Genomic DNA, 24,082 nt, shown 5'->3' with positions numbered 1-24,082 from the left:
GGGCAATTCTCTGTGAATTACACTTTTTTTAATATCCTGAATCCAACACAATGGCAGACACAGACTATGTTTATGGGTCTGAAACTTGAAATCCCAAGTCGGGTTAGTGGCAGCGGAAATGAATAGGAGAGGTGGTTTTGGAGATGGATGGCAACATGATGGATTTATACAAACTTTCCCCCCAGATTTCAATATTTGAAGTATAAAGGAATCCAGAGAGTAGTAAGTGACAAGTAATCCAGTCTTTCTGCATCTAACTAGAATAATTCTAGATGTGTACACAAAAAATAAAAGACACCTACATCTCAGGAGTTATTAGAATAGGGTAAAAACTGTGGCATGTCTCAGGAGCTGGTCCTGTTGGAGTTCTCTAGGAAATGACTCCAAAATTAATGAGATGCTGAGCTATTTTGAATTATAAGAGAAAAACTGACGACTACTATCCTCATTTACTTCTTTTTTTAAAAAAATTAAATCTTTATTGTTTCGATTATTACAGTTGTTCCTCTTTTTTCCCCCCATAACTCCCCTCAACCCGGTTCCCACACCACCCTCTGCCCTTACCCACCCCCACTGTCCTCATCCACAGGTGTACGATTTTTGTCCAGTCTCTTCCCGCACCCCCCACACCCCTTTCCCCCTGAGAATTGTCAGTCCACTCCCTTTCTATGCTCCTGATTCTATTATATTCACCAGTTTATTCTGTTCATCAGATTATTTATTCACTTGATTTTTAGATTCACTTGCTGATAGATATGTATTTCTTGTTCATAATTTGTATCTTTACCCTTTTCTTCTTCTTCCCCTTCTTAAAGGATACCTTTCAGCATTTCATATAATACTGGTTTGGTGGTGATGAACTCCTTTAGCTTTTCCTTATCTGTGAAGCTCTTTATCTGACCTTCAATTCTGAATGATAGCTTTGCTGGTTAAAGTAATCTTGGTTCTAGGTTCTTGCTATTCATCACTTTGAATATTTATTGCCACTTCCTTCTGGCCTGCATAGTTTCTGTTGAGAAATCAGCTGACAGTCATATGGGTACTCTCTTGTAGGTAACTGACTGTTTTTCTCTTGCTGCTTTTAAGATACTCTCTTTGTCTTTTGCTCTTGCCATTTTAATTACGATGTGTCCTGGTGTGGTCCTCTTTGGATTCCTTTTGTTTGGGGTTCTCTGTGCTTCCTGGACTTGTAAGTATATTTCTTTCACCAGGTAGAGGAAGTTTTCTGTCATTATTTCTTCAAATAGGTTTTCAATATCTTGCCCTCTCTCTTCTGGCACCCTCATAATTCGGATGTTGGTTTGCTTGAAGTTGTCCCAGAGGCTCCTTACACTATCTTCATATTTTTGGATTCTTTTTTCTTTTTGTTTTTCTGGTTGGGTGTTTTTTGCTTCTTCGTATTTCAAATCTTTGACTTAATTCTTGCAATACTCTAGTCTGCTGTTGGAACTCTGTATAATATTCTTTATTTCAGTCAGTGTATGCTTAATTTCAGGTTGGTCCTTCTTCATAACCTTGAGGGTCTCACTAGATTTCTTGAGGGTCTCACTAAATTTATCGGTGGTTTCTAGAAAATTCTTGAAAAACCTTATAAGTGTGGTTTTGAACTCTATATCCAGTAGTTTTCTTTCCTCCATTTCTGTCATCTGTGACCTGTTTCTTTGTCTCCGCATTTTTTATGCTTCCCTGTGTTGATAGAGTGGCTTCCTGTGCTAGGTGTCCTATAGGGCCCAGTGGCTCAGCCTCCCCAATTACCTGAGGTGGACACTCTTGGTGCACCCTTTTGTGGGCTGTGTGCACAGTCTTGTTGTAGTTAAGCCTTGATTGTAGTTGGTATCACTGGGAGGAATTGACCTCCAGGCCAATTGGCTGTGAGAATAAGCTGTGTCTGTAGTGGGAGAACTTCTGTGCGGGAGACACCCTTCTGGGGCAAGACTTGCTTCAGTGGGGCTTTGGTGCTCACTGAGTCTGCCCCCTGAGTATGTCCCTTATGATCGGAGGAGTTGTAATCTGGATGGTCCCACTCTGACCACTGGGTACACTGGCTCTTGGATCTGTAAGGAGGTGCTAATTTAGCCTCTGCCTGAGGCTACCCAGCAGGAGCTATGGAGAGATCTGCAGATTCCTCTTCTTTGTTTGGGGTTTGGAGGTGCTCAGATGAGGCCCAGCTGTGAAGAAATGCAAGCTGCTGTGGGGCCTTGGGCCTTCTTTTGGATGTTCTGGGTCTCTCTGACCCAGCTGCAGTTTGTTAGGTAATTTTCAGATTGCAAAGGGCCAGGCCTTTCATATGCAAAAGCCTCTGCGCACAGCTTGGGTAAGGCGGGGTCTCAGGGATTCAACAGGGCAGAGCAAGCAGCTATGGATGCTCCTTAGTCCTACCCTAAGAGGCCCCATGTCTCAGTGTCCCAGTAATCGCTACAAGTACCTCTGAGAGAAAGCCGCCCTCGAGTTCCAACAGATGCCAGACAGTCCAGTTTCTCCCCATATGAGTCTGAGTCCCCAGAGACTAGCCTGGAACTAGAGTTCAGAGCAGTCGGGAGCTTGAGACTCCCTCCCGATTGAAAAAGACAACCGTATCCTCATTTGCCAGCCCTTTCCATGTGCGCCTCCTTACCTCTGCACTTTACTTCCGCACCTCCTCTGAGTCTCAGTGTGCTTTTCTCTTTCTTTCTAGTTGTAGAATTTACACTCAGCCAGCCTTCCTGTGGTTCTGGATAATGTACGTTTGGTCTTTTAGTTGTATTTTTGAAGTGGTTGTGTGAGGCAGCAATTTCCGGTGTTTACCTATGCCACCATCTTGGTTTCTCCCCTCATTTACTTCTTTATTACATGTTTATTTTGGTATATTTTGGGTTAACTATTAAATGCATTTATTTTATACACAAACCATTTTAAGGCATTGAACTTATACTGGTGAGGAGAGTATAAGAGGAAACCTAAATAATGCCAAATTTGTAAACTAAATGCTTAATACATGAATGTTCCCAAAATTCCATGCACAACTTGGGGAAGGTGAACTTACTTATTCTCCTATACTTATTGCAGTATAGGCAGCATGCTATTTATGTATCAAGTCCTATTTTGTGTGCCAATAACTCTGTGATATATAGTGTAACCTCTTCATTATAGAGAGAAGAATCAAGGAAAGTGGTGTGGTATGGTGGTTAAGAGTATATTTTCAAATCCTCACTCTGTCACCTACTTAGTTATCTGATCTTGTGGCAAATTTCCTAGTCTCTTTGAACTTCACTTTTCTTCTCTGAAATACTGGGGATGCTAATGGCAATAATAACAAATAATCACTAACATTTATATATGGGCTATTGTGTGGCATGCTTTATTTTCACTCTTTGAATTTATTCACTCTTTTAATTTTTACATCAACTCTATGAAATAACCAATAGTATTATCCCATTTTAGAGATGAAGAAAATTAGGAACAGAGAAGTTAAGCAATTTGTCCAAAGTTAAACAGCTAGCAAGTGGTAAAGTTGAGTTACCCTGTTATTCTCTCTCTAGAGGACATGCTTTTAATTAGGTCATTTCTATCTTGTAAGAATTATTTATTTCATGCCTGTAAAACACTTAATAGATCTGCCGAGCACAGTACCACATTTAGTGAAGAGTTAGGGAGTAAACTATATGTTATATTTTGAAACTAGGCTTGCTTACTTTTATCTTCTCTCTGTCATCTATTAACCAGCCTCCTCAGAAAAAAATGTGACGTTTTAAAACACAATGGAAAACATATCCAAATTTATTACAGCATGAATAGGTATCCTGGATAAAGAAAAAGTACAGAAAGGTAAGGCTGCAGATTCCTACTCCTCTTGGGCGATGAAAAGATTTGACAGAGAGTGAACAGATTAAGCAGCTGACTCATCACCTTCCAAAATCTTCTGGACTATCTTCTTGAGCAGGCGAGCATTTGGATCCAGGCAGATTTCCTTCCCATTCTTCAGCGTGGCTCTGCAAGAGAATATATAATTTTATGTGTGTCCTGTCCTATCAGAGGGATTGATGGAGCTGAACAAAATAGCAGTGGTGAGGATTGAGGCAGAGGGCTTCCCTAATGAGTTAATAATACAAAAGCATGGACTTACATCACTTCGACATTGGGGCAATGGGGTCCTGCCCTGGACACCTTCAAAATTTGGAAGTTTCTGGGATGAATGCCAGAGGTGGTCGTTGTACACGTGCAGCGAAGTTCAGCATAGCGCTCATTCTCCACACTTGCAGCTGGGATAGAAACTGAGAAGTGGTCATGAGCACCTTTAATATCTATCGACTTGATTCCTCAGTCCCCTTCTTTGTGAACTGTAGCTGGCTCACAGCTCTCAAGGCCACTGTGAATATGATCTGAAACCTATAGTAAAGAACCAGAGCTGAATGCCAGGCATATGGTAGGTACCCATTAAGCTTAGCTCCCCCATTTAGAGTTGTTAGTATTATGGCCTACCCCAGCCTCAGGAGCTGGTCCTGTTGGAGTTCACTAGGAAATGACTCCAAAATTAATGAGATGCTGAGCTATTTTGAATTATAAGAGAAAAACTGACAATTACTACTATCCTCATTTACTTCTTTATTACATGTTTATTTTGGTATATTTTGGGTTAACTATTAAATGCATTTATTGTATACACAAACCATTTTAAGGCATTGAACTTGTAATGGTGAGGAGAGTATAAGAGGAAACCTAAATAATGCCAAATTTGTAAACTAAATGCTTAATACATGAATGTTCCCAAAATTCCATGCACAACTTGGGGGAGGTGATCTTACTTATACTCCTGTAATTATTGCAGTATAGGCAGCATGCTATTTATGTATCAAGTCCTATTTTGTGTGCCAATAGTCTGTGATATATAATGTAACCTCTTCATTAGAGAGAGAAGAATCAAGGAAAGTGGTGTGGTATGGTGGTTAAGAGTATATTTTCAAATCCTCACTCTGTCACCTACTTAGTTATCTGATCTTGTGGCAAATTTCCTAATCTCTTTGAACTTCACTTTTCTTCTCTGAAATACTGGGGATGCTAATGGTAATAATAACAAATAATCACTAACATTTATATATTGGTTATTGTGTGACATGCTTTATTTTCACTCTTTGAATTTATTCACTCTTTTAATTTTCACATCAACTCTATGAAATAAGCAAATATTACTATCTCATTTTAGAGATGAAGAAAATTAGGAACAGAGAAGTTAAGCAACTTGTCCAAAGTTAAACAGCCAGCAAGTAGTAAAACTGAGTTATTCAATTATTCTTTCTCTAGAGGACATGCTTTCAATTAGGTCATTTCTATCTTGTAAGAATTATTTATTTCATGCCTGTAAAACACTGAATAGATCTGCATATTAAGAGTTATTCAGAGAGTTTAGCTATCATTCTAATACATTAAAAATAGAACAGATTACCAACTAGTGACTTCGGCTGGTAAAAGAGAATAAAAAGATAATTAAGGTTTCCCCTCACCAATTCTGTTTAAATTAATAATATATGACAACAAAGTAATAACAAATTTTGATTTTATGCTAATAGTACTATAAGACTAGTGTGGTTATAAATTTAAGGGATTAAGAAATAAATTAAAGTTCTGTTGATTATAAAATAATTTCCAGTCTGGCAAAGTTTTAATTATTATACTTATTTGCAAGATTGACTTTAATACTAAAATTATAACTTTGAAAATATTAACTAAATGTGAATATGTGCAAACATGCCAAGGTAAAATATTTAATACCAACTAGAATCTGTGTTATTATTTTTATTAATACTGGAGGTTTTAATAGAGCTTGTTAATGCTTTTTAGCATATTACTTTTGCTTACTAGTATTAAATATATTCACTTTAAAATAAATAATCACTGTCTACAAGACTTACATTTTACAACTTTTTAAATTTTAGGGTTTGAAAGCTAAAATAAACTTTAGAAAACTCAGAGAATTCTCTTCAACAAGATATCCTAGGACTAAAGCAATGAAAAACTCTATTAAATCTCTACATATATTAGCAAACATTCATTGAGCAAGTGCTCTCTGCTGGGCTCTGTGTGATTCCTAATATCATTGGCCACTATGGAATCTATTAATCACCATGGGCATATCTAGTCTAACAGCAAAATAGCTCAAGATAAGTTAACACAAATGTATTTGGAAAGAAAATTTTAAATAAAGAAATGCAAAGCACAGTACCACATTTAGCCAAGAGTTAGGGAGTAAACTATATATTATATGTTGAAACTAAGCTTGCTTACTTTTATCTTCTCTCTGTCATCTATTTATTAACCAGCCTTCTCAGAATAAAATGCGACTTTTTAAGACAGAATGGAAAACATATCCAAATTTAATACAGCATGAATAGGTATCCTGAATAAAGAAAAACTGCAGAAGGGTAAGGCGGCAAACTCCTACGCCTCTTGGGAGATAAAAAGATTTGACAGAGAGTGAACAGATTAAGCAGCTGACTCACCACCTTCCAAAATCTTCTGGACTATCTTTTTGATCACGGGAGCATTTGGATCCAGGCAGATTTCCTTCCCATTCTTCAGCATGGCTCTGCAAGAGAATATATAATTTTGTGTGTGTCCTGTTTTATCAGAGGGATTGATGGAGCTGAACAAAATAGTAGTGGTGAGGATTGAGGCAGAGGGCTTCCCTAATGAGTTAATAATACAAAAGCATGGACTTACATCACTTCGACATTGGGGCAATGGGGTCCTGCCCTGAACACCTTCAAATTTTGGATGTTTCTGGGATGAATGCCAGAGGCGGTCGTTATACACATGCAGCGAAGTTCCTCATGGCGCTCACCTTCCACACTTGCAGCTGGGATAGAAACTGAGAAGTGGTCATGAGCACCTTTAATATCTATCGATTTGATTCCTCAGTCCCCTTCTTTGTGAACTGTAGCTGGCTCACAGCTCTCAAGGCCACTGTGAATATGATCTGAAACCTATAGTAAAGAACCAGAGCTGAATGCCAGGCATATGGTAGGTACCCATTAAGCTTAGCTCCTCCATTTAGAGTTGTTAGTATAATGGCTTTCCCCAGCCTCAGGAGCACCAGGACAGCTGACACCCCGCCTCTTCGAGCCCCCCCCCCCCCGCCCCCCAAACACACACAGCAACAGCAGAAGCAGCCACAGAGGAGGGGAAGCGGGGACTCCACCTTCAGGTTCCTCTAAGTTTCTCTTTCTTTCTCCAATGGTGGGGGGAACCATCACAGTCAGGAGCAGTGACAGCTGCAGCAACACCTGTAAGACAGGAGCGGAGGTGGCCCTGGGTCTGAGGTTCATGGCGGAGAGAACTGACCTATGAACCTTGAGTTGTTCCCAGAACCTGGAGACCTCAGCGTGAGGTGGACTGTTCCCAAGGAGTCTGCGGCTGAGTGGCTTTCACGCTCTCCTGGTGTCTTTTATACACACTCCCTCATGGCCAGTAAGGACAGAAGGATGGGGACGGGGGAAATGAACGCATGTGGTAATATTTGTATAAGGGTAGTTATGCCCAACCCAGATAAACACCAGGCAAGTTAAAGTTCCTGCTAAATTTCATTCTGCACATTACTCCACACTCCCTCTCCCAGTTTCTCAATACTGATCTCCCTTACACATATTTAACGCTGCACTTAGGTAAGAACTAGACTGAAATATTACATATATCTTCTTTGTGTAACTATGAAATATGCCCTGCCTTTCCTATAATGTAATTTATGTGAGGCCAAATAAAAATATGTGACTCTTTGCAAAGAGAATTATCTTCCCTTTCTAGTTGCCTAGGAAAGCAGGTGTTCCTATCTTGGTTGTTGATAAACACTGGGATTCCCTTGCAGTGTGTGTGGATGAAATGAACTGCTCACCACCAAAGCCTCACTTTGCATGTTAGTTTATGTGGGTTTTTTCTGTCTTTGAAATGTATTACTTTTTTGTAATTTTATTCAGAAAAGTAGAATCAAACTTATCCTCCTTTGTGTTATAAAATAAACTACTTGTTTCTACTGTTAGAATATACCTTGAAAAGCAAGACCCAGCATTGTTATTTTTCCTTTTCTTTTTCTTAAAAAGAAATATATATTTATTGCTTTCAGAGAGGAAGGGAGAGGGAGAGATAAACAGAAACATCAATGATGAGAGAGAATCATTGATTAGCTGCCTCTTGCATTCCCCACACTTGGGATCGAGCGCGCAACCCAGACATGTGCCCTGACTGGGAATCAAAGGATGACCTCCTGGCTCATAGGTCAACTCTCAACCACTGAGCCACACCGGCCGGGCTTCCTTTTTTTTTTTTTAATTTAACACAGAAATATATAATATAATTTATTTTAAAAGATTCATACACTGCAGATGTATATGGAATAAAACATGCAAGTTTCTCTTTATTATTATTCCACATTCCCACTGTGTGGCAGTAACCATCAGTAATAATTTGGCTTTAGTGTTTTATTCTGCCTGCATTTATATATACACATGTACATATACACAGAGACACACAGAATACAGAGAGATACACATATATACATAGAGGTAGACATAGATGTTTTTATATAAGTGGGATCATTATACAGACTTTGTCCTTCAAAAACACGTCTCCCGCATCCTCTCACGCTACCGCCGTGTAGTTTTGCTCCATTGTTTGTAATGACTGCATGAGATTCAATGGCACTGGCAATCATCGTCCAACCCATGTCTAATTGGAGACTATAAGTGTGTTCCCAGTCTTACACTATACAAACTGCAATAAGATCTTTATTCCTTAATTTTCAGACCCTAATTAAGGGTCTTGATCTCAAACTCCACTTGATATAGACAAAGCCCCACAGAGATACAGAGGTGGACCTACACACACAAGGGAGCTTGTATATGTTATTGTCTGGATCTCTGTCCCATCTATAAGGTTTGCTTCCTCGGCTGGGGACTGTACACTTTTAAAGGCAGAGGCATGCCCAAGGTTTCTTTGAATGTCTCATGGATCCTATAGCATGTAGGGTAATACAATGTACAGGGGTTCTAAATAGTGCTAATGAATAAATCAATGAATATGTATCACATGGAGGAAAGTTTCTCTTTGTTTTCTAATCAGCTACAATTCTCAAACCAAATTCCACATGGCCCAAAGTGCCCATGATTTTAAAAGATTTGGAAGGCAGGGCATAACGGATAAGGCCCTGGCCACAAGTTATCTTCCTTTGACAACTATATTCACATCTTACACAATATTTAAACTTCTGATTTTCTTTTTGCTTAATTTTCATACTTTTAAAATTCTAGAAGAAGCTATAAAAATATTAAAAGTACAAAATTACTTTGTATCAAAAGACTGATTACAGTAATTAATTTTTCCAAGTTTAAAAAAACTTTTAACACAAATTTTCCTATTGTTTATCAGTTATCAGCTATACCTCCTTAAGATTTTAATTCCTGTTTTTCAACATATTCCTTATTTTTCCCCATCCCATTTGTTATCCTCTTATAACTTACAATCTAGCAGTAGAACATATTATTTTCCTCCTCTCCCAAGCCAGAAATTCATAGTTTAAGAAGCAAGCTTAAGGAAAAGCTTAAGCTGGAGATTAGTATCCTAAGAGCTGAGATGTGGAGTGAATTGTGGAGAGAATCTCAACAGAAAACCGAGTAAGGAAAGCAAATCTCTTTGTAGGTCTTCCTGAGTGATGACTTTAGAACCTTTTACCATCACTAAGATTGATATATTGTTAATTTGCAAATCAGATGTTTTGATTCAAACATAAGCTCAAAACCATTTCCAGAGCAAGATATAATTTTTAACATTATTCATAGCATCTTTCTTTTTCTGTTCATCACAGCCCTCCTGATGTACAATATTTATTGGCTTCACTGAACTCAAACACAATCCAAGTTTCTTTCCTGATTTATTGAGTAATATTACTCAGAAGTTCCTAATCCTTTTGGAGGAAAACCATGCAAAGTCTTTTGAACTAATGATGCTGGTTGAGTTAGTAGGTACCGGGAAGGAGGAACACGTGTAGCACAGGATCATCAACTCATTGTCTTAATCAACAATTGTATTTTGTCACAAAGGACACATTGTCAGCGAGATTCATGAGTGAGCATTAACAAATTTCTTGAGTCACTCAAATTTTACAAGCTTATTAGTCAGCATTTGAGGTAAATAATTTTTTTGCTAGCTTTCATTTATTTAATAAATTTTGATTATTTAATATGTTCCAGACATTACAAAATTCTTTTGTGTGACTTAGTCATTTAACTATTTCTGTATAAAAAGTGAGACCCCAAATATTTGTGCAAAGTAGTGGGATATAGGTACTAATCTATCACTACGACCACTACTGCTAACAGTTCTCATTGTCTTCACATAATTTTCTTTGGTATCCTTGAATAGAAACACAGTACAGACACTGATGAACTGGCAGTACAGAAATGGATAACAAATTTTTAAAATCATTATTCAATCCAAAGAAATTATCTTTTAAAATTATAACTTAAATGAATGCTAGAAAATTTGTGTCAGAAGTTCTAGGGCTTAAAAAATAACTTGACAGCCTTTTTATGAATCTTACATTGTCACCCTGGTGGGTTTTTTGGATTTTTTTTTTTTTTGTGGTAAGTTACTTTATCTCTTTTCCTTTTAAGACATTGTATAAATAGCAGAGTCATCCAGGAAACTAGCACATTTTGTAAAACTCAAGACATAATTTATCTGCTAGCTATTTTAGCAGAAAATATCCAGAGACATTGGAGGACCAATTTCCATAAAATTAAAACATATATTAACTCTCACTGACATAGAATATTTTAAACTGACACCTCCCAAGTATAAGGAAAATAAGCTATCTCCTGCAAATTAGTCATAAAAGCAATTGGTGCAAATGATCCCAGGGATAATAAAAACTTGGGTCAGTTGATTAAAACACTTTCATCAATAGATTGAAGTTCTAGTCAACAAAAGATTCCCTATAAGTGCTGAAATCAAAATGTTGTTGTTTTTGTACAACTGAGTTGACAAGAATGGTCCAGGCCTCAATTAACGGGGACTCACTCAATTGTGAGATACACTGCATGGGGGTGAAGCATGGGAGGAAAGGGTGAGTAGAAAGGGTGAAGGAGTTGAGAGGGCATATCTTCTTTGATACTAGCCTATAAAATAAAAGGGTAATATGCAAATTGACCCTAATGGTGGAATGACCAGAACGACCGTCCCACCTCTCGGTCCCTTTCCCTGGCCAGCAGGCTCCCAGTGTCTAATGGTGAATGGTGAACTGGGGGTGGGTGGCGGGGGACATGGTGGCACCAGGCCAAGGCCCATGCCCTGCCGGTGGTCCCACACACAGAGGGCAACCTGTGGTGGGGGCAGGGCCGGCGAGCAGGTGGGAACAGCTGACCTCTTGGTCCTTCCCCCTGCTGGCAGGCTCCGATCACCCGATGGCAAACAGGGAACTGGGGATGGGTGGCGGTGGGGGGCAGGACTGGCTGCCAGCAGCTGGGGAAGATGGCCCTGATCACAGGCCAGGCCTAGGGACTGTACCCAAGCACAAATTTTGTGCACTGGACCTCTAGTCCTATCTAATAATAGACAAACATGGTAATTAACTGTACCTCCGACACACTTCCCATTGGCTAATCAGGGCAATATGCAAATTAACTGCCAACCAAGATGGTGGCCGGCAGCCAGGCAGCTGAAGCGAACAGAGGCTTGCTTGCTCCAGTGAAGGAGAAAGCCAAGGTTCCCTGCCTGCTTTGCCGGCCTCTGAGCTGCAGTCTAAGAAACAATGTTGCAATTATAGAAGCCAAACAAACCCAGATATCTGCTTTCAGCAGCTGAGGCCTCAAGCTGGAGCTGACCTCAGAGCTAAAGCCGGCTCTCAGCTCCAGTGACAGGCATAGAAGGTAAATAAATCCCAGAATAAAAAGAAAAAAAAGAAAAAAAGGAGAGGTTGGGAGCTTCAGTTGCCCACCAGACTGAAAACAGCCCTCAGCCCCTTACCCAGACTGGCCAGGCACCCCATTGGGGACCCCCACTCTGAAGGGGGAGCAACCAGCTGCAAACAGCCATCAGCCCCTCACCGAGGCTGGCCAGGAACCCAAGCGGGACCCCCACCCTGATCCGAGACACCCTTCAGGGCAAACCAGCTGTCCCCCACCCGTGCACCAGGCCTCTATCCTATATAGTAAAAGGGTAATATGCAAACTGACCCTAACAGCAGAAAGACTGGGAATGACTGGTCATTATGACACACACTGACCACCAGGGGGCAGATGCTCAATGCAGGAGCTGCCCTCTGGTGGTCAGGGCGCTCCCACGTGGGGAGCTCTGCTCAGCCACAAGCCAGGCTGATGGCTGCCAGTACAGCGGTGTTGGTGGGAGCCTCTTCTGCCTCCTCATTAGCACTAAGGATGTTTGTCTGCAGCTTAGGTCTGCTCCCTGCTGGCAAGTGGGCATCCCCCAAGGGCTGCCGGGCTGCCAGAGGGATGTCTGATTGCCATCTGAGGCCCAACCCCCTGGGGAGCAGGCCTAAGCCAGCAAGTGGTCACCCCCGAGGGGTCCCAGACTGTGAGAGGGCACAGGCCAGGCTGAGGGACCCCCTACCCCCAAGTGCACAAATTTTTGTGCACTGGGCCTCTAATTTATTATAAAGGATCACTTCAATGTTTTTCAGCCTGAGAATTTTTATTTTATGCTGATTAATATCACTTGTTGAACATTAGATATGTGATTCTCCTCTTTGGATCCTTTTTGCTGTATAACAAGCCAATCCCAAACATAGTGGCTTATAACAGTTTATTATTTCTGATAATTCGGCATGCTAATAAGAGGTCCTTCTGCTGTCATCCTGCCTAAGCTCACGTAAGTGGGTGTAGTCAGGGTGCAACTGAAATGGCTGAAAAGTCCAAAATGACCTAATGTACATGGGAGGTGGTTGGTGCTGGCTGCTGGCTAGGATTTCTGCTGAGGCACATTGGTCCTCCTGCTTCTCCTCCTCTTTTAAATAGCATTATTTTATTTCTTAGGAATAAATAAAGAATGAATGAGAGGAAGGAATGAAAAAGGGAGGGAGGGGGAAAGAATGAAAAGAAAGGAGATGAAAGGAGTATAGGTAAGAAAAGAAAAAAACAGAGAAGCTTGGTTGGTGTGGCTCAGTGGTTGAATATTGACCCATAAACCAAGAGATGACTGGTTTGATTCCCAGTCAGGGCACATTCCTGGGTTGCAGGTTCAATCCCCAGTAAGGGGCATGCAGGAGGCAGCCAATGGATGATGTTTCTCTCTCATAATGTTTCTATCTCTCTATCCTACTCCCTTGATAAAAACATATTTAAAAAAGAGAAAGAGAGGAGAGAGATAGAGAGAGTAAAAGATAGAGAAAGAGCAATAGGAAGAGGAGTCCTTCCTCTCCTCTCTTCTACTTCCTTCCTCTCCTCTTTTCTTCCCTCTCCTCCCCTTCCCTCTCTTCTTCTTCCTTCTCCTCCCTTGCCCCTGAAACCATGATTCACCATGATTTTCTTTAGCTGCTGGAATGATAGGCACAGAAAGCTGGAAACTGAGGCCCTCTTTGAGCATAGCTTGCGGCCTAAAGGAACTGTCTCACCCAAAGCTATGCCCACTCTCCAAGCTTAGCCCACATCTAATGGGTGGTCAATGGAAGGATACAGAAAAGCCTCCCTTGCCACAATTCAGAATAACTCTGAAAGGCCATCCTAGCTCCAGAGCTTCTCATAGAACCATCTGACTCTTTTGCCATAACAGCAACTTTTCCTCTGCCCAACGCTGCTTCTGTACTTCCTGAAAGGTGCAAAGTGAGTACTCTTCAATAAACTTTTTTCACACAAATCTCCTCTCAGAGTTTGATACTAGGAATGCCTATCTAATACTCTCTTTCTCTTACAAATCAGTCCCTTCATTTAGCTTTCAAAACAAAAATCTTTGTAAATAAAAAACTTTTTGAGTATATTTGTTGCCAAAAGACCTTAACTTAGGCTGAAAGTGTTTTATCTTTGTAATCTCTATATCATAAGGATCTTGCACAGGGTCTAGTATGTAATAGGCTTATCAATAAACTAGTGGCCTGGTGCACGGATTTGTGCACATTGAAAGGAAATTAATTAGAAGAGAGATTTGTGCAGTAATTACATTACTTCAAAAAACTACATGTCAAAATAGTATATATAATACTAGAGGCCAGGTGCATGAAATTTGTGCACAGGGAGGGGGGGGGGGGGTGGTGTCCCTCAGCCCGGCCTCACCCTCTCCAATCTGGGACTTTCCTCTCTCAATCTGGGACTGCTGGCTTCTAACCACTTGCCTGCCTGCCTGACCACCCCTAACCACCTCTGCCTGCGGGCCTGATCACCCCCTAACTGCTCCCCTGCTGGCCTGATTGCCCCTAACTGCTTGCTCCCCTGATGGCCTGATCATCCCTAACCACCTCTGGCTCAGCCCTCACCATCATGGCTTTGTCTGGAAGGATGTCCAGAAGATGTCCAGTCTAATTAGCATATTACCCTTTTATTAGTATAGATAGTATTATAAAACTAAAATACAAAATATTTTAATATCGCTATTCACCTTCTCTATAATAAAAGTGTCAGAGATAAAAGAAAATTAGTAAAATGTATATGAAAATAAGATATAAATTGATTAACAAATAAACAATAACAACATGATATTCTGTTGACAACATCACTTTCTTTCGGCGTCAGAGATATGTTGTGCCAAAGGTTGGTCTTCAAATACATTCACATGCAATTGGCACCAGCAAGAGCTTTATATGTATCGTGCATGTGAAAGTCAATGTTTATTTTGAAATTGCCAATGCGCGTCATATGTACCAGCCAGTTGAACAGTCGGACGGTTGGATGAGCAAATGGTTGCTCACTTAGCCTTTTATATATATAGATGACATCAGCTTGGTTGGTATTGCTCAGTGGTTGAATGTTGATCTATGAACCAGGAGGTCTCAGTTCGATTCCCAGTCAGGGCACATGCCCGGGTTGCTGAGTTGATCTCCAGTGGGATTTTCTCTCATCATTGATTTTTCTATCTCTTCTTCCCTCTCCCTTCTTCTCTGAAATCAACCAAAGTTATTTTTTAAATAAATGATATCAAATATCTTGAGATTTGATGGATGAATGTTTATAAGAAAGAAAATACATCATACATTTTAATAATGTTACCACAATTGATAAAAATATGTAGATTATGAATGCATTGATTCCAGAAGCTTCCTAAAAAGGAATGGTAGAAAAAATTCTTAGAAGCACTAAAAATTAATCATTTATGCATAGGTGAAAAGACGATGGATAAATCTGGAAAAAAATAAACTATTGAGCTCTCAGTCTTTTCATTTGTCAAGGAAAGTTTGAATTATGAGACTTGAGAAAGGAATTAATATTTATTAAGCATATCCTTTGTGCCTGAGAGACAGATATAATTGTCCTGATTTTACAGATGAGAAAACTGAGGTATGAGGATGTCAAATAAATTGCCAAAGTCGCATCACTGAAAATACTCAAAACTATATTTGAAACACAATTGCTCTTTGTACTGCACCACAAATTATAAAGAAATATCACTGGCCTCTCTTGCTGAAAATGAATCAACTATTTTTCTTTTGATCCAACTCTAGAGGTGGGTTAAAAACAATCATCATGTAACCAAAACCCAGGTTCAGCTGTCAGCTGCCACGAAGGTCAAACTCAAGAGTCAGGTGCTGATGAGAAAAGGAAAGAGGTTTATTTTAGTGCCTGCATCTCCAGAAGATGGGGAACTCTTGTCCAAAGCCCATCTCCACTTTTCAGTTTAGGCAGAGGTTTTTTTTTTTTTTTAATATTTTATTGATTTTTTACAGAGAGGAAGGGAGAGGGATAGAGAGTTAGAAACATTGATCAGCTGCCTCCTGCACACCCCCCACTGGGGATGTGCCCGCAACCAAGGTACATGCCCTTCACTGGAATCGAACCTAGGACCCTTCAGTCCACAGGCTGGCGCTCTATCCACTGAGCCAAACCGGCTACAGCTAGGCAGAGGTTTTTATATGGAGGTAAAGGTAAAGCAAAACACAAAGGTCAAAGGGAAGGGTTGAAGAGTTCATGTGAAAGCTAGCACAGCCCATTCTGAAAAAGACCTTGAAACTGGTGAAGTGATGGTCTGATGTGCACCCTCCTGGTCTTCATCATCGTGGTTCCAAGTCATCCTGGTTCTCTGGTTGAAGGTCATCAAATCCCCCCAAACTGGGAATGGCTGAAGGTTTGAGTCTACATTTTCTTAAGTTAGTTCCAAAGATTCTTATACAAACATGCGGTTTATCTACAAGCTACTTATTAGTCAGTCAGCATTTATAGAAGCAATGTCAAAAGAATGGTGGAGTGGGTTATAATTCCCCACTGTGACCATCATACACACTTATGTGGCAGTGGAAACACATCCATTAAAAACATGGATTTTCCAGTGTTGGGAGTGATTTTGCAAATTCTCAATATTTAAGAAACAGGACTCTACACTTTGCAGAAACAAAATTTCATACCTAAATGCTAGGTCTTTCTGTGATATTATTTTGCTCTACATATTTGAAGTATGAACAATCCTTCTGAGGAATAGAATATTACTTTTGCTGACTAAAAGCCACCCATGACCATCAGCCAAAATCAGCATCATGTGCACTTCCCTTGTTTTCCGTGATTTAGTCAGGGCGGCAAATTGAAATCCCCAGGCGCTCCTTCTGTCTGGTAAATTTCTCAATTGTAACATCCAGGAAGGACTTTTCAAGTTATGTACAATATAATTTACCCACAGCAATTCTTTTCCTTATACAAGAATTAAAACTATCATAGAAAAACAAAGCCACCAGTCATATTTATCATAGATCTTGTCATACCTTCAGTAATTGAAGGATAATGTAAATGGGTCACACCCAGAGGCAAGCAGGAAAATCTGGTAGAATGAAAGGCACTAATTACACATTGACATTGTCTAGATTGAAGCAGTAACATAGAGTAGATTTTAGTTGACACTCAACTTCCCAGTGACTTAATATACTAGGGAGTGTTTTATGTGGATAACAGAGTGAAAATTGTATTTTGTATAAGGAAAATATTAAGACATATTCCTAGAAGTCAAACATTAGATTAATTTTTCCCAGATACATTAGTCCTTGAGTTTTTTAGTGATAGGATAAAAAATTGGTATTAACTGTCATTAAGGTTTTTGTATAGGTTACACTTCAGTAATATACTATAACTTATTTTCTTATTTTTAAAATATATTTTTATTGATTTCAGGAGGAAGGGAGAGGGAAAGAGAGTTAGAAACATCAATGAATGATGAGAGAGAATTATGGATTGGCTGCCTCATGTATGCCTCACACTAGGGATTGAGCCCACAATCCAGGCATGTGCCCAACCAGGAATTGAACCCTTACCTTCCTGGTTTATAGGTCTCATAGGTTGAGGCTCAACCACTGAGACACCGGCAAGGCTGTAATTTATTTTCTTTATGGAATGACCAGTTATAGCATGAGCATGACAAATAGAATTATAAGGATATTACAAATAGGTTTTATTATCCTATATAATAAAAGCCTAATATGCAAATTGTCCTCTTGACCAGGAGTTTGGCTGCTTGCTGTGATGTGTGCTGACCAGCAGGGGGCAGCATGGAAAATAGTGGGTGTCGGTAACCACGGCGCTGGTAGCGGGAGCAGTGGAGGCACTGATGGCCCTGATGGGCCCCAACAAGAGTGGGACTGTGGCAGGATGGTGGAGCAGATGAGTGGGTGGCACCAGACCAAGGTGGGTGCAATCACGGCCAGATTGCCCCACAGATGGCAACCAGTGGCAGGGGCCTGGTGACTCATGCACATGGGGGCCCCAGGAACCCAGGTGATGCCCATGGCTCAGAGGTCAGCTGGGACATGCCCTTCCACTCCAGATGCTCAGCCAGGCCTAGGGACCTCACCCGTGACCAAATTTCATGCACCGGGCCTCTAGTATGGTTTATAAACAAACTAAACATAAATCTTACTTTTAGGAAAAATAAGGACCTTGAATAATAATAAAGAAAAGTAAACCAGTGATGTTTATTAATTTTCAAAACATATATTTTACGCACCTTAACCAAAGGGAGTTTAATATGCTTTCATTATGATCAGGCGCTTATTTGATGAGTATGTTTGGGCTGATATGCAAAATCAGGCATTGTTTAAAACACTGAAATTTATAGTTTAAATATTTATGGTAATTTGGTGGGGTTTTTTTTTTGGTGTTTCTCCATGATTAGTGTATAATTCATAGGTTCAAAAAAAAAAAAGGTACTATTTAAGATAGCAAAGAGAAACCTCAGAAGTTTAATATATATATTTAAAATGTGAGGTATTTTATGCTTTATATATTGCTGAAAAGTTGGCAGTAAACCCATCTCTTTGAATTCACTTCAGGCTTTTTCATATCTTTGTATCTATCGCTGTTTCTTTCTCTCTGTGTATATTATATATACATATATATGCTAATCCTACCTAATAAAAGAGAAACATAGCATACATCCGCTACCCTTCCCATTGGCTAATCAGGGCAATATGCAAATTAACTCCCAGCCAAGATGGCGGCTGGCAGCCAGGCAGCTTGAAACTAACATGAGGCTTGCTTGCTTCAGTGACGGAGGAAACCAACATTCCCCGCCTGCCTTGCAGGCCTCTGAGCTTGCAGTTTGAAACATAGTTACAAATATAGAAGCTAAACAAAACCCCAGAAACCTGCTTTCAGCGAGCCGGGATCTCAGAGCTGGAGTTGATACAGTGTTTCAATTATAGAACACAAACAAACCAGATACCTGATTTGAGCAGCAGAGGCCTCAGAGCTGGAGCCAGAGCTAAAGCTGTCCCAGAATAAAAAAAAAAAAGAAAAAAGGAGCAGTTGGGAGCTTCAGTCACCTGCCAGCCTGAAAACAGCCCTCAGCCCCTCACCCAGGCTGGCCAGACACCCCAGTGGGGACCCCCACCCTGATCCAGGACACTCTTCAGGGCAAACCAGTCGGCCCCCACCCATGCACCAGGCCTCTATCCTATATAGTAAAAGGGCAATATGCCTCCCAGCACCAGGATCAGCGGAGCCTTGAGGCCTCCTGGAACCAGGATCAGCGTGACAGGGGGCAGCACCCAAACCCCCTGATTGCCCTGCAGCTCTGTGTGTGACAGGGGGTGGGGCCACAACCTCCCTATCCGCCCTGCTCTTTTGGTGACAGGGGAAGGCACCCCAACCCCCTGATCAGCCCTACTCTGTGCCTGATAGGGGGGAGCTCCCCAACCCCCTGATCGCCCTGCGGCTCTGTGTGTGACAGGGTGCGGAACCCCAATTCCTCCCCCCCCCCCCCACAGGCTGTGCTCTGTGTGTGACAGAGTAGAGCCATAACCTCCCCATCAGCCCTGCCCTGAGTGTGACAGTGGCGGCGCCCCAACCCCCTGATCCGCCCTGCTCTGTGCGTGACAGGGTATGGAGCCCCAATACCCCTGATGGGCCCTGCTCTGTGCGTGACCAGGGGCAGCGCCCCAACCCCCTGATTGGCCCTACCCTGAGCGTGACTGAGGGTGGCATCACAACCTCCCAATCCGCCCTGCTCTGTGCATGACAGTGGGCGGCGCCCCAACTCCCCAATCGGCCCCGCTCTGAGCCAGACCAGGGGCTGCACCTAGGGATTGGGCCTGCCCTCTGCCACCTGGGAGCAGGCCTAAGCCAGCTGGTCGTTATCTCCAGAGGGGTCCCAGACTGCGAGAGGGCACAGGCCGGGCTGAGGGACCCCTCCTCCCCCCTGAGTGCACAAATTTTTGTGCACTGGGCCTCTAGTAAATAATAAAAGAAATATTTTAATTTAATTGATATTTTATGTATAAGGAGATAAAACGATGTAGAATAACAGGTTACATATAGTTTAATATGCTAGTGACATATTAGCATATACTAATATATACAAATACATGCCAATATAAGCATATCTATAACAATAAAAGCATAATATGCAAATCAGCTGAACAGCTAAATAGCAGAACAACCATCTGGATGACCATGCTATGACACCCACTGGCGCCAGGCCAGCCAAGGTGGGTGCGATGCAATTGATCAGGGGCCGGACAATCACCCCATGATCACCCCACAGAGGGAGGCCCAGGCCACCTACCAGCAGGACAATCAATTGGGGGGCTCCACAATTGCTCCCCCCTATCAGGCACAGAGGGAGGCCCATGGCAGCGCTCTGGTGGGTGGGTGCTGTGGAGGCGATCCATTGCAGAGCCCCAGCTGGGCGGGCAGGGCCTACCTCTTTTGGGCAATCAATGGTGAGGCTCCCAGACTGTGAGAGGGCACCAGCCAGGCTGAAGAACCCCCCACCCCAGTGCATGAATTTTGTGCACCAGGCCTCTAGTATACTATATTCATTTAATTGGGGGAGGAGGGGTGGATATCGCTATACGAATTGGATTAGTTCTTTTTTTGTTGTTTTTGTGATTTTCCTAGAATGAGCTATTTACATAAAATTGCTATTTTAATACTAGAAAGACAGTGGGACTTATTAGTACATCTGTTTGAGCACCTATGAGCTAGTCACTGCCCTAGGAACTGAGATAAACATGATAAACATTGTCTGTGACCTGATGGAGCATATAGTGAAGTTGGGATAGACACTAAATGAATAACCACATATATATAGTCTCCGTAAACTCTATAGTCATGTTGGTGACAGAATGTTACAAAGGAAAAGAACAAAGTTTTATGAGAGAATATAAAAAGGGCATTAACGTGGTGAGGGAAAGGGTCAGAGAGGCCCTAAATGACAGGCGAACTGCCCTCAAAGGAAAGGATGGACTTAGCCAGGTGAAAGGGAGAGGTAGGTATTATATGTTGAGGGGCTGTATGTGTCAAGGTCTTGTGGATTGCTTATAGACTAGAAGGATAAAAGAGGGTAAAGGAATTAAATTTATTTAACATTTAGCATGATCCAGGTTATTGATTTTAGGACACTGGCAACCCGAGGTTCTGGATAATTTATTAATTCATTAAACCAATCTGTGTCAGGTATGGGAGATGCAGAGGGAAATGAAAAATGGTTGATGTTCTGGGAGAACCCTTAGTAGAGTAGGGTAAGGAAACTTCTAAACAAGGGAAAACAATGCAATATTCACTATTCAAATAAATTCAAATATCTAGAAGATGCTATGGAAACATCAAAATAGAAACCATGAATTCTGCTGGAAGTGTCAAGAAAAACTTTGTGAAGGAGGTATTGCTTGAGCTGAGTGCAGAAGGATGGATAAGCTTCCTCCTGGAGGCAAAAGATGAAAGCTACTTCTAGTTGGAGCCCTAGCAAATGCAAAAGCACGGATCCAGGCAACAACTAAACACTTGACTGCAAAGATGGGAAGGAAAAGTGAAGCTGAAGGAGTAACCAGGAATTGGATGAGACTGAACATAATTTGCCATCCTTCTAAACTTTTATTTCATACCTAGGAAATAGGAAGCCAGTTGAGGATTTAAGGTTAGGGAAACTTGTGTTTTCTAAAGAACCAACAGGCCATGGTACTATGAAGGGGTAACTGGAAAGGCTGAACAAATGCAATGGCATTGGGAAATAAGGGTTTTCTCTGATAGCCAGAGAGCAGCATAATTTTCAAAATAAGGTAGAATTAAAGAAAAGCACAAATTTTTTAACAGTATAAGTAGAAAAAACATGAGTAAAGTTTTTAAATATTTTATTTTTTTTCAAAGAATAAAAAGGTTCTATAAACCAATGAGACACACAGTTAAAAAGTACAATTTTAACATAGTAAATGTGATGCATCTATAATTCTTTATAACAAAATTGTCAAACCCTTAAAAGATACAACATAAGCATTACAAATCTTAGCAGTGCTGTGTATTTTTTGAAAACTAAATGATGAGTTTATATTCAAAAGCTCAGATATATTTTCAAAAATTTCAGAGTACAGACTATTAAGTTTGCCTTATTCTTAAAAATACTAAAACAATGTATTTATAAAGAAACTAGCAATAAGGAATTTACCTATTTCCTAGTTTCTTCATCCAAAGCAAATATTTAGTGATTAAAATTATAGTACTCATAATAAAATAGTTAATAAATACAATATAAAAGTCAAAGCTTAATGACCAAGTCATGACATTATGCCATACGAAGAAGACATCAAATGTCTAAAGTTATAGGAAAATAATATATTATTCCTTATAGAATTTAAAAATTTAGAAATTCTAAATAAGGAAATATATTCTACACTGATAGCTGTATGATGCGCCCAGCTTTCTAATGCAATATAATTGAAATATGATCCCAGGATAAAGAGTATGGAAATTATCTCATTTCAAAAAATGATACTAAATAGTTACAATTTCACGAGAAGACTGGGGATTACAGATTATCTTCATATATAGCATTCTAAAGAAAGATCATTCACCTATTGAATCTACAGCCTGTTCAATAATGTTCTAAAGAACATATTCTAGAAATAAACCAGTCACCTTAAAGAGTAACAACCAGTGATTCTGGATTCACTAGTCAATTAACAAATATTTCAATAACATAGCAAATAAAATAGCAACAAATAAATAGCAGTAAATACTATGTAAAATACTTCATAAGATGAGCAGAAAGCTGCAAGGATAAACATAGGTCCCTCGTCCCATCCATCTCTCAAAGTAGGAAATCCATGAGGAAACCTGACTCACTGGAGAAAATTAGCCCCTGCTTTGTGGCTTCAGTGAGTCCAGAGATCCCCAGAAAACTGCTCCGCTGAAGAACCAGGCAGTTTTTCCAAAGCACGATCCTTCCTCTTAATTTTTCTGCTTTCCACTATTGAGGAAAAATAATAAGTTCAATTTAACCTAATTTCCACACTCCTATGTATTCCAACTAGTTTTCAAAACGCAGAGCTTAAGATCAATAAAGAGCAAAAGGTGGGACTCAAGGACTAAGCTAACAAAATATATACATCATAGTCAAGCGTTCTGGGCCACCACCTGGGCGATTACATGGAAGACTGGTGATAAAGATTTTCCCTGGACGTTCTGGAACAACTGTCCCTTTTCTCCTGAACAACCTTTTAAAGAATGGTCTGGGATGTGGTAGCCAAGCCTATGCATAGAATAAGGACCTTGAAAAGGCTACACTCCGAGAGAAGATTAAAAACCACGAAGATCTGCCGAAACCGGTTTGGCTCAGTGGATAGAGCGCCGGCCTGCGGACTGAAGGGTCCCAGGTTCGATTCCGGTCAAGGGCATGTACCTGGGTTGCGGGCACATCCCCAGTGGGAGATGTGCAGGAGGCAGCTGATCGATGTTTCTCTCTCATTGATGTTTCTAACTCTCTATCTCTCTCCCTTCCTCTCTGTAAAAAATCAATAAAATATATTTAAAAAAAACAAAAAACAACAACACGAAGATCAAAGCCAGGGGTACCTGTTCAACAACTTCCGGATGATTTTCTTGACCACGTGGGCTTCTGGGTCCAGACAGACTTTGTTCCCCTTCTTCATGGTGGCTCTGCAGGGAAAAAAAGGAGGGGCGGGGGCGGGGGGAAGAAAGGATGCGTCCATGAGCCACAGGAGCTGAAGACCCAGGCCAAGGTCACAAGTGGACACCGGGGACACCGCAGTGCAGTAGGACTTACATAATTTCCACATTGGGGCACCCTGGGCCTGCGGGGACCATCTCCAGGTGATGGATCATTTGGGGACGAATCCTGTGCGTGGGGGTTAAACACACACAGCGCAGCTCGCTCACTATGATCCCGGAGGGACCAGCTGGGGCTGAAAGAGAGACACCGTTATGAGAAAGGTTGCAGGAAAAACAACTCCCGCAAGCGTGGCCTGGGACACTTCCCCGCGCTCCCCCTGCTGAAGCCCCAGCTGCAGAGGCTGGGGCGCCTCGCTCTGCCCCGCGTGGCGCGCCCCTGGCTGCGAGCACTCACCGCTGGCCAGGGGCCCTGGCAGCGTCAGCAGCTGCAGCAGCGCGAGCAGCGCGCACAGCGATCCAGACGGGCCGGGGAGGCTGGCTGCGCGGCGTGGCAGGAGACTCATAGCGGCGTGGAGGCA

General features: G+C 41.2%; 1 protein-coding gene across 2 annotated transcripts; it reads right to left on the bottom strand.

The window, feature by feature from the left end:
• Positions 1-3,333: 3,333 nt before the first annotated feature.
• On the bottom strand, positions 3,334-24,082 carry LOC118669797 (C-X-C motif chemokine 6-like). Of its 2 annotated transcripts, none has more exons than XM_036336161.1 (5): positions 23,959-24,082; positions 23,659-23,797; positions 6,474-6,559; positions 4,103-4,250; positions 3,334-3,968 (listed from the first exon to the last, which is right to left on the bottom strand). In XM_036336161.1, the coding sequence occupies exons 1-5, from the start codon at positions 24,065-24,067 to the stop codon at positions 3,866-3,868; spliced, it is 585 nt and encodes a 194-aa protein (XP_036192054.1). In that variant the 5' UTR covers positions 24,068-24,082; the 3' UTR covers positions 3,334-3,865. The 2 variants fall into 2 exon arrangements, with proteins under 2 accessions (XP_036192054.1, XP_036192044.1); XM_036336151.1 differs by lacking the exons at positions 23,659-23,797; positions 23,959-24,082 and adding exons at positions 6,694-6,841; positions 7,172-7,418.

This window comes from Myotis myotis, unplaced genomic scaffold, assembly GCF_014108235.1.
Source record: "Myotis myotis isolate mMyoMyo1 unplaced genomic scaffold, mMyoMyo1.p scaffold_m19_p_1, whole genome shotgun sequence".
Lineage (NCBI taxonomy): Eukaryota > Metazoa > Chordata > Mammalia > Chiroptera > Vespertilionidae > Myotis > Myotis myotis.
The sequence above is the reverse complement of the archived record's forward strand: the minus strand, read 5'-3'. Positions and strand labels throughout refer to the sequence as shown.

What these genes read in the sequence shown, in the direction of transcription:
- LOC118669797 (XM_036336151.1), bottom strand. Translation starts at nt 7,298, where the DNA reads ATGAACCTCAGACCCAGGGCCACCTCCGCTCCTGTCTTACAGGTGTTG. An exon ending in AAACTTAGAGGAACCTGAAG is followed by an intron (nt 6,842 to 7,171) that starts GTGGAGTCCCCG and finishes ACCACTTCTCAG; the next exon opens with TTTCTATCCCAGCTGCAAGT. An exon ending in CCAGAAGATTTTGGAAGGTG is followed by an intron (nt 4,251 to 6,473) that starts GTGAGTCAGCTG and finishes ACCACTTCTCAG; the next exon opens with TTTCTATCCCAGCTGCAAGT.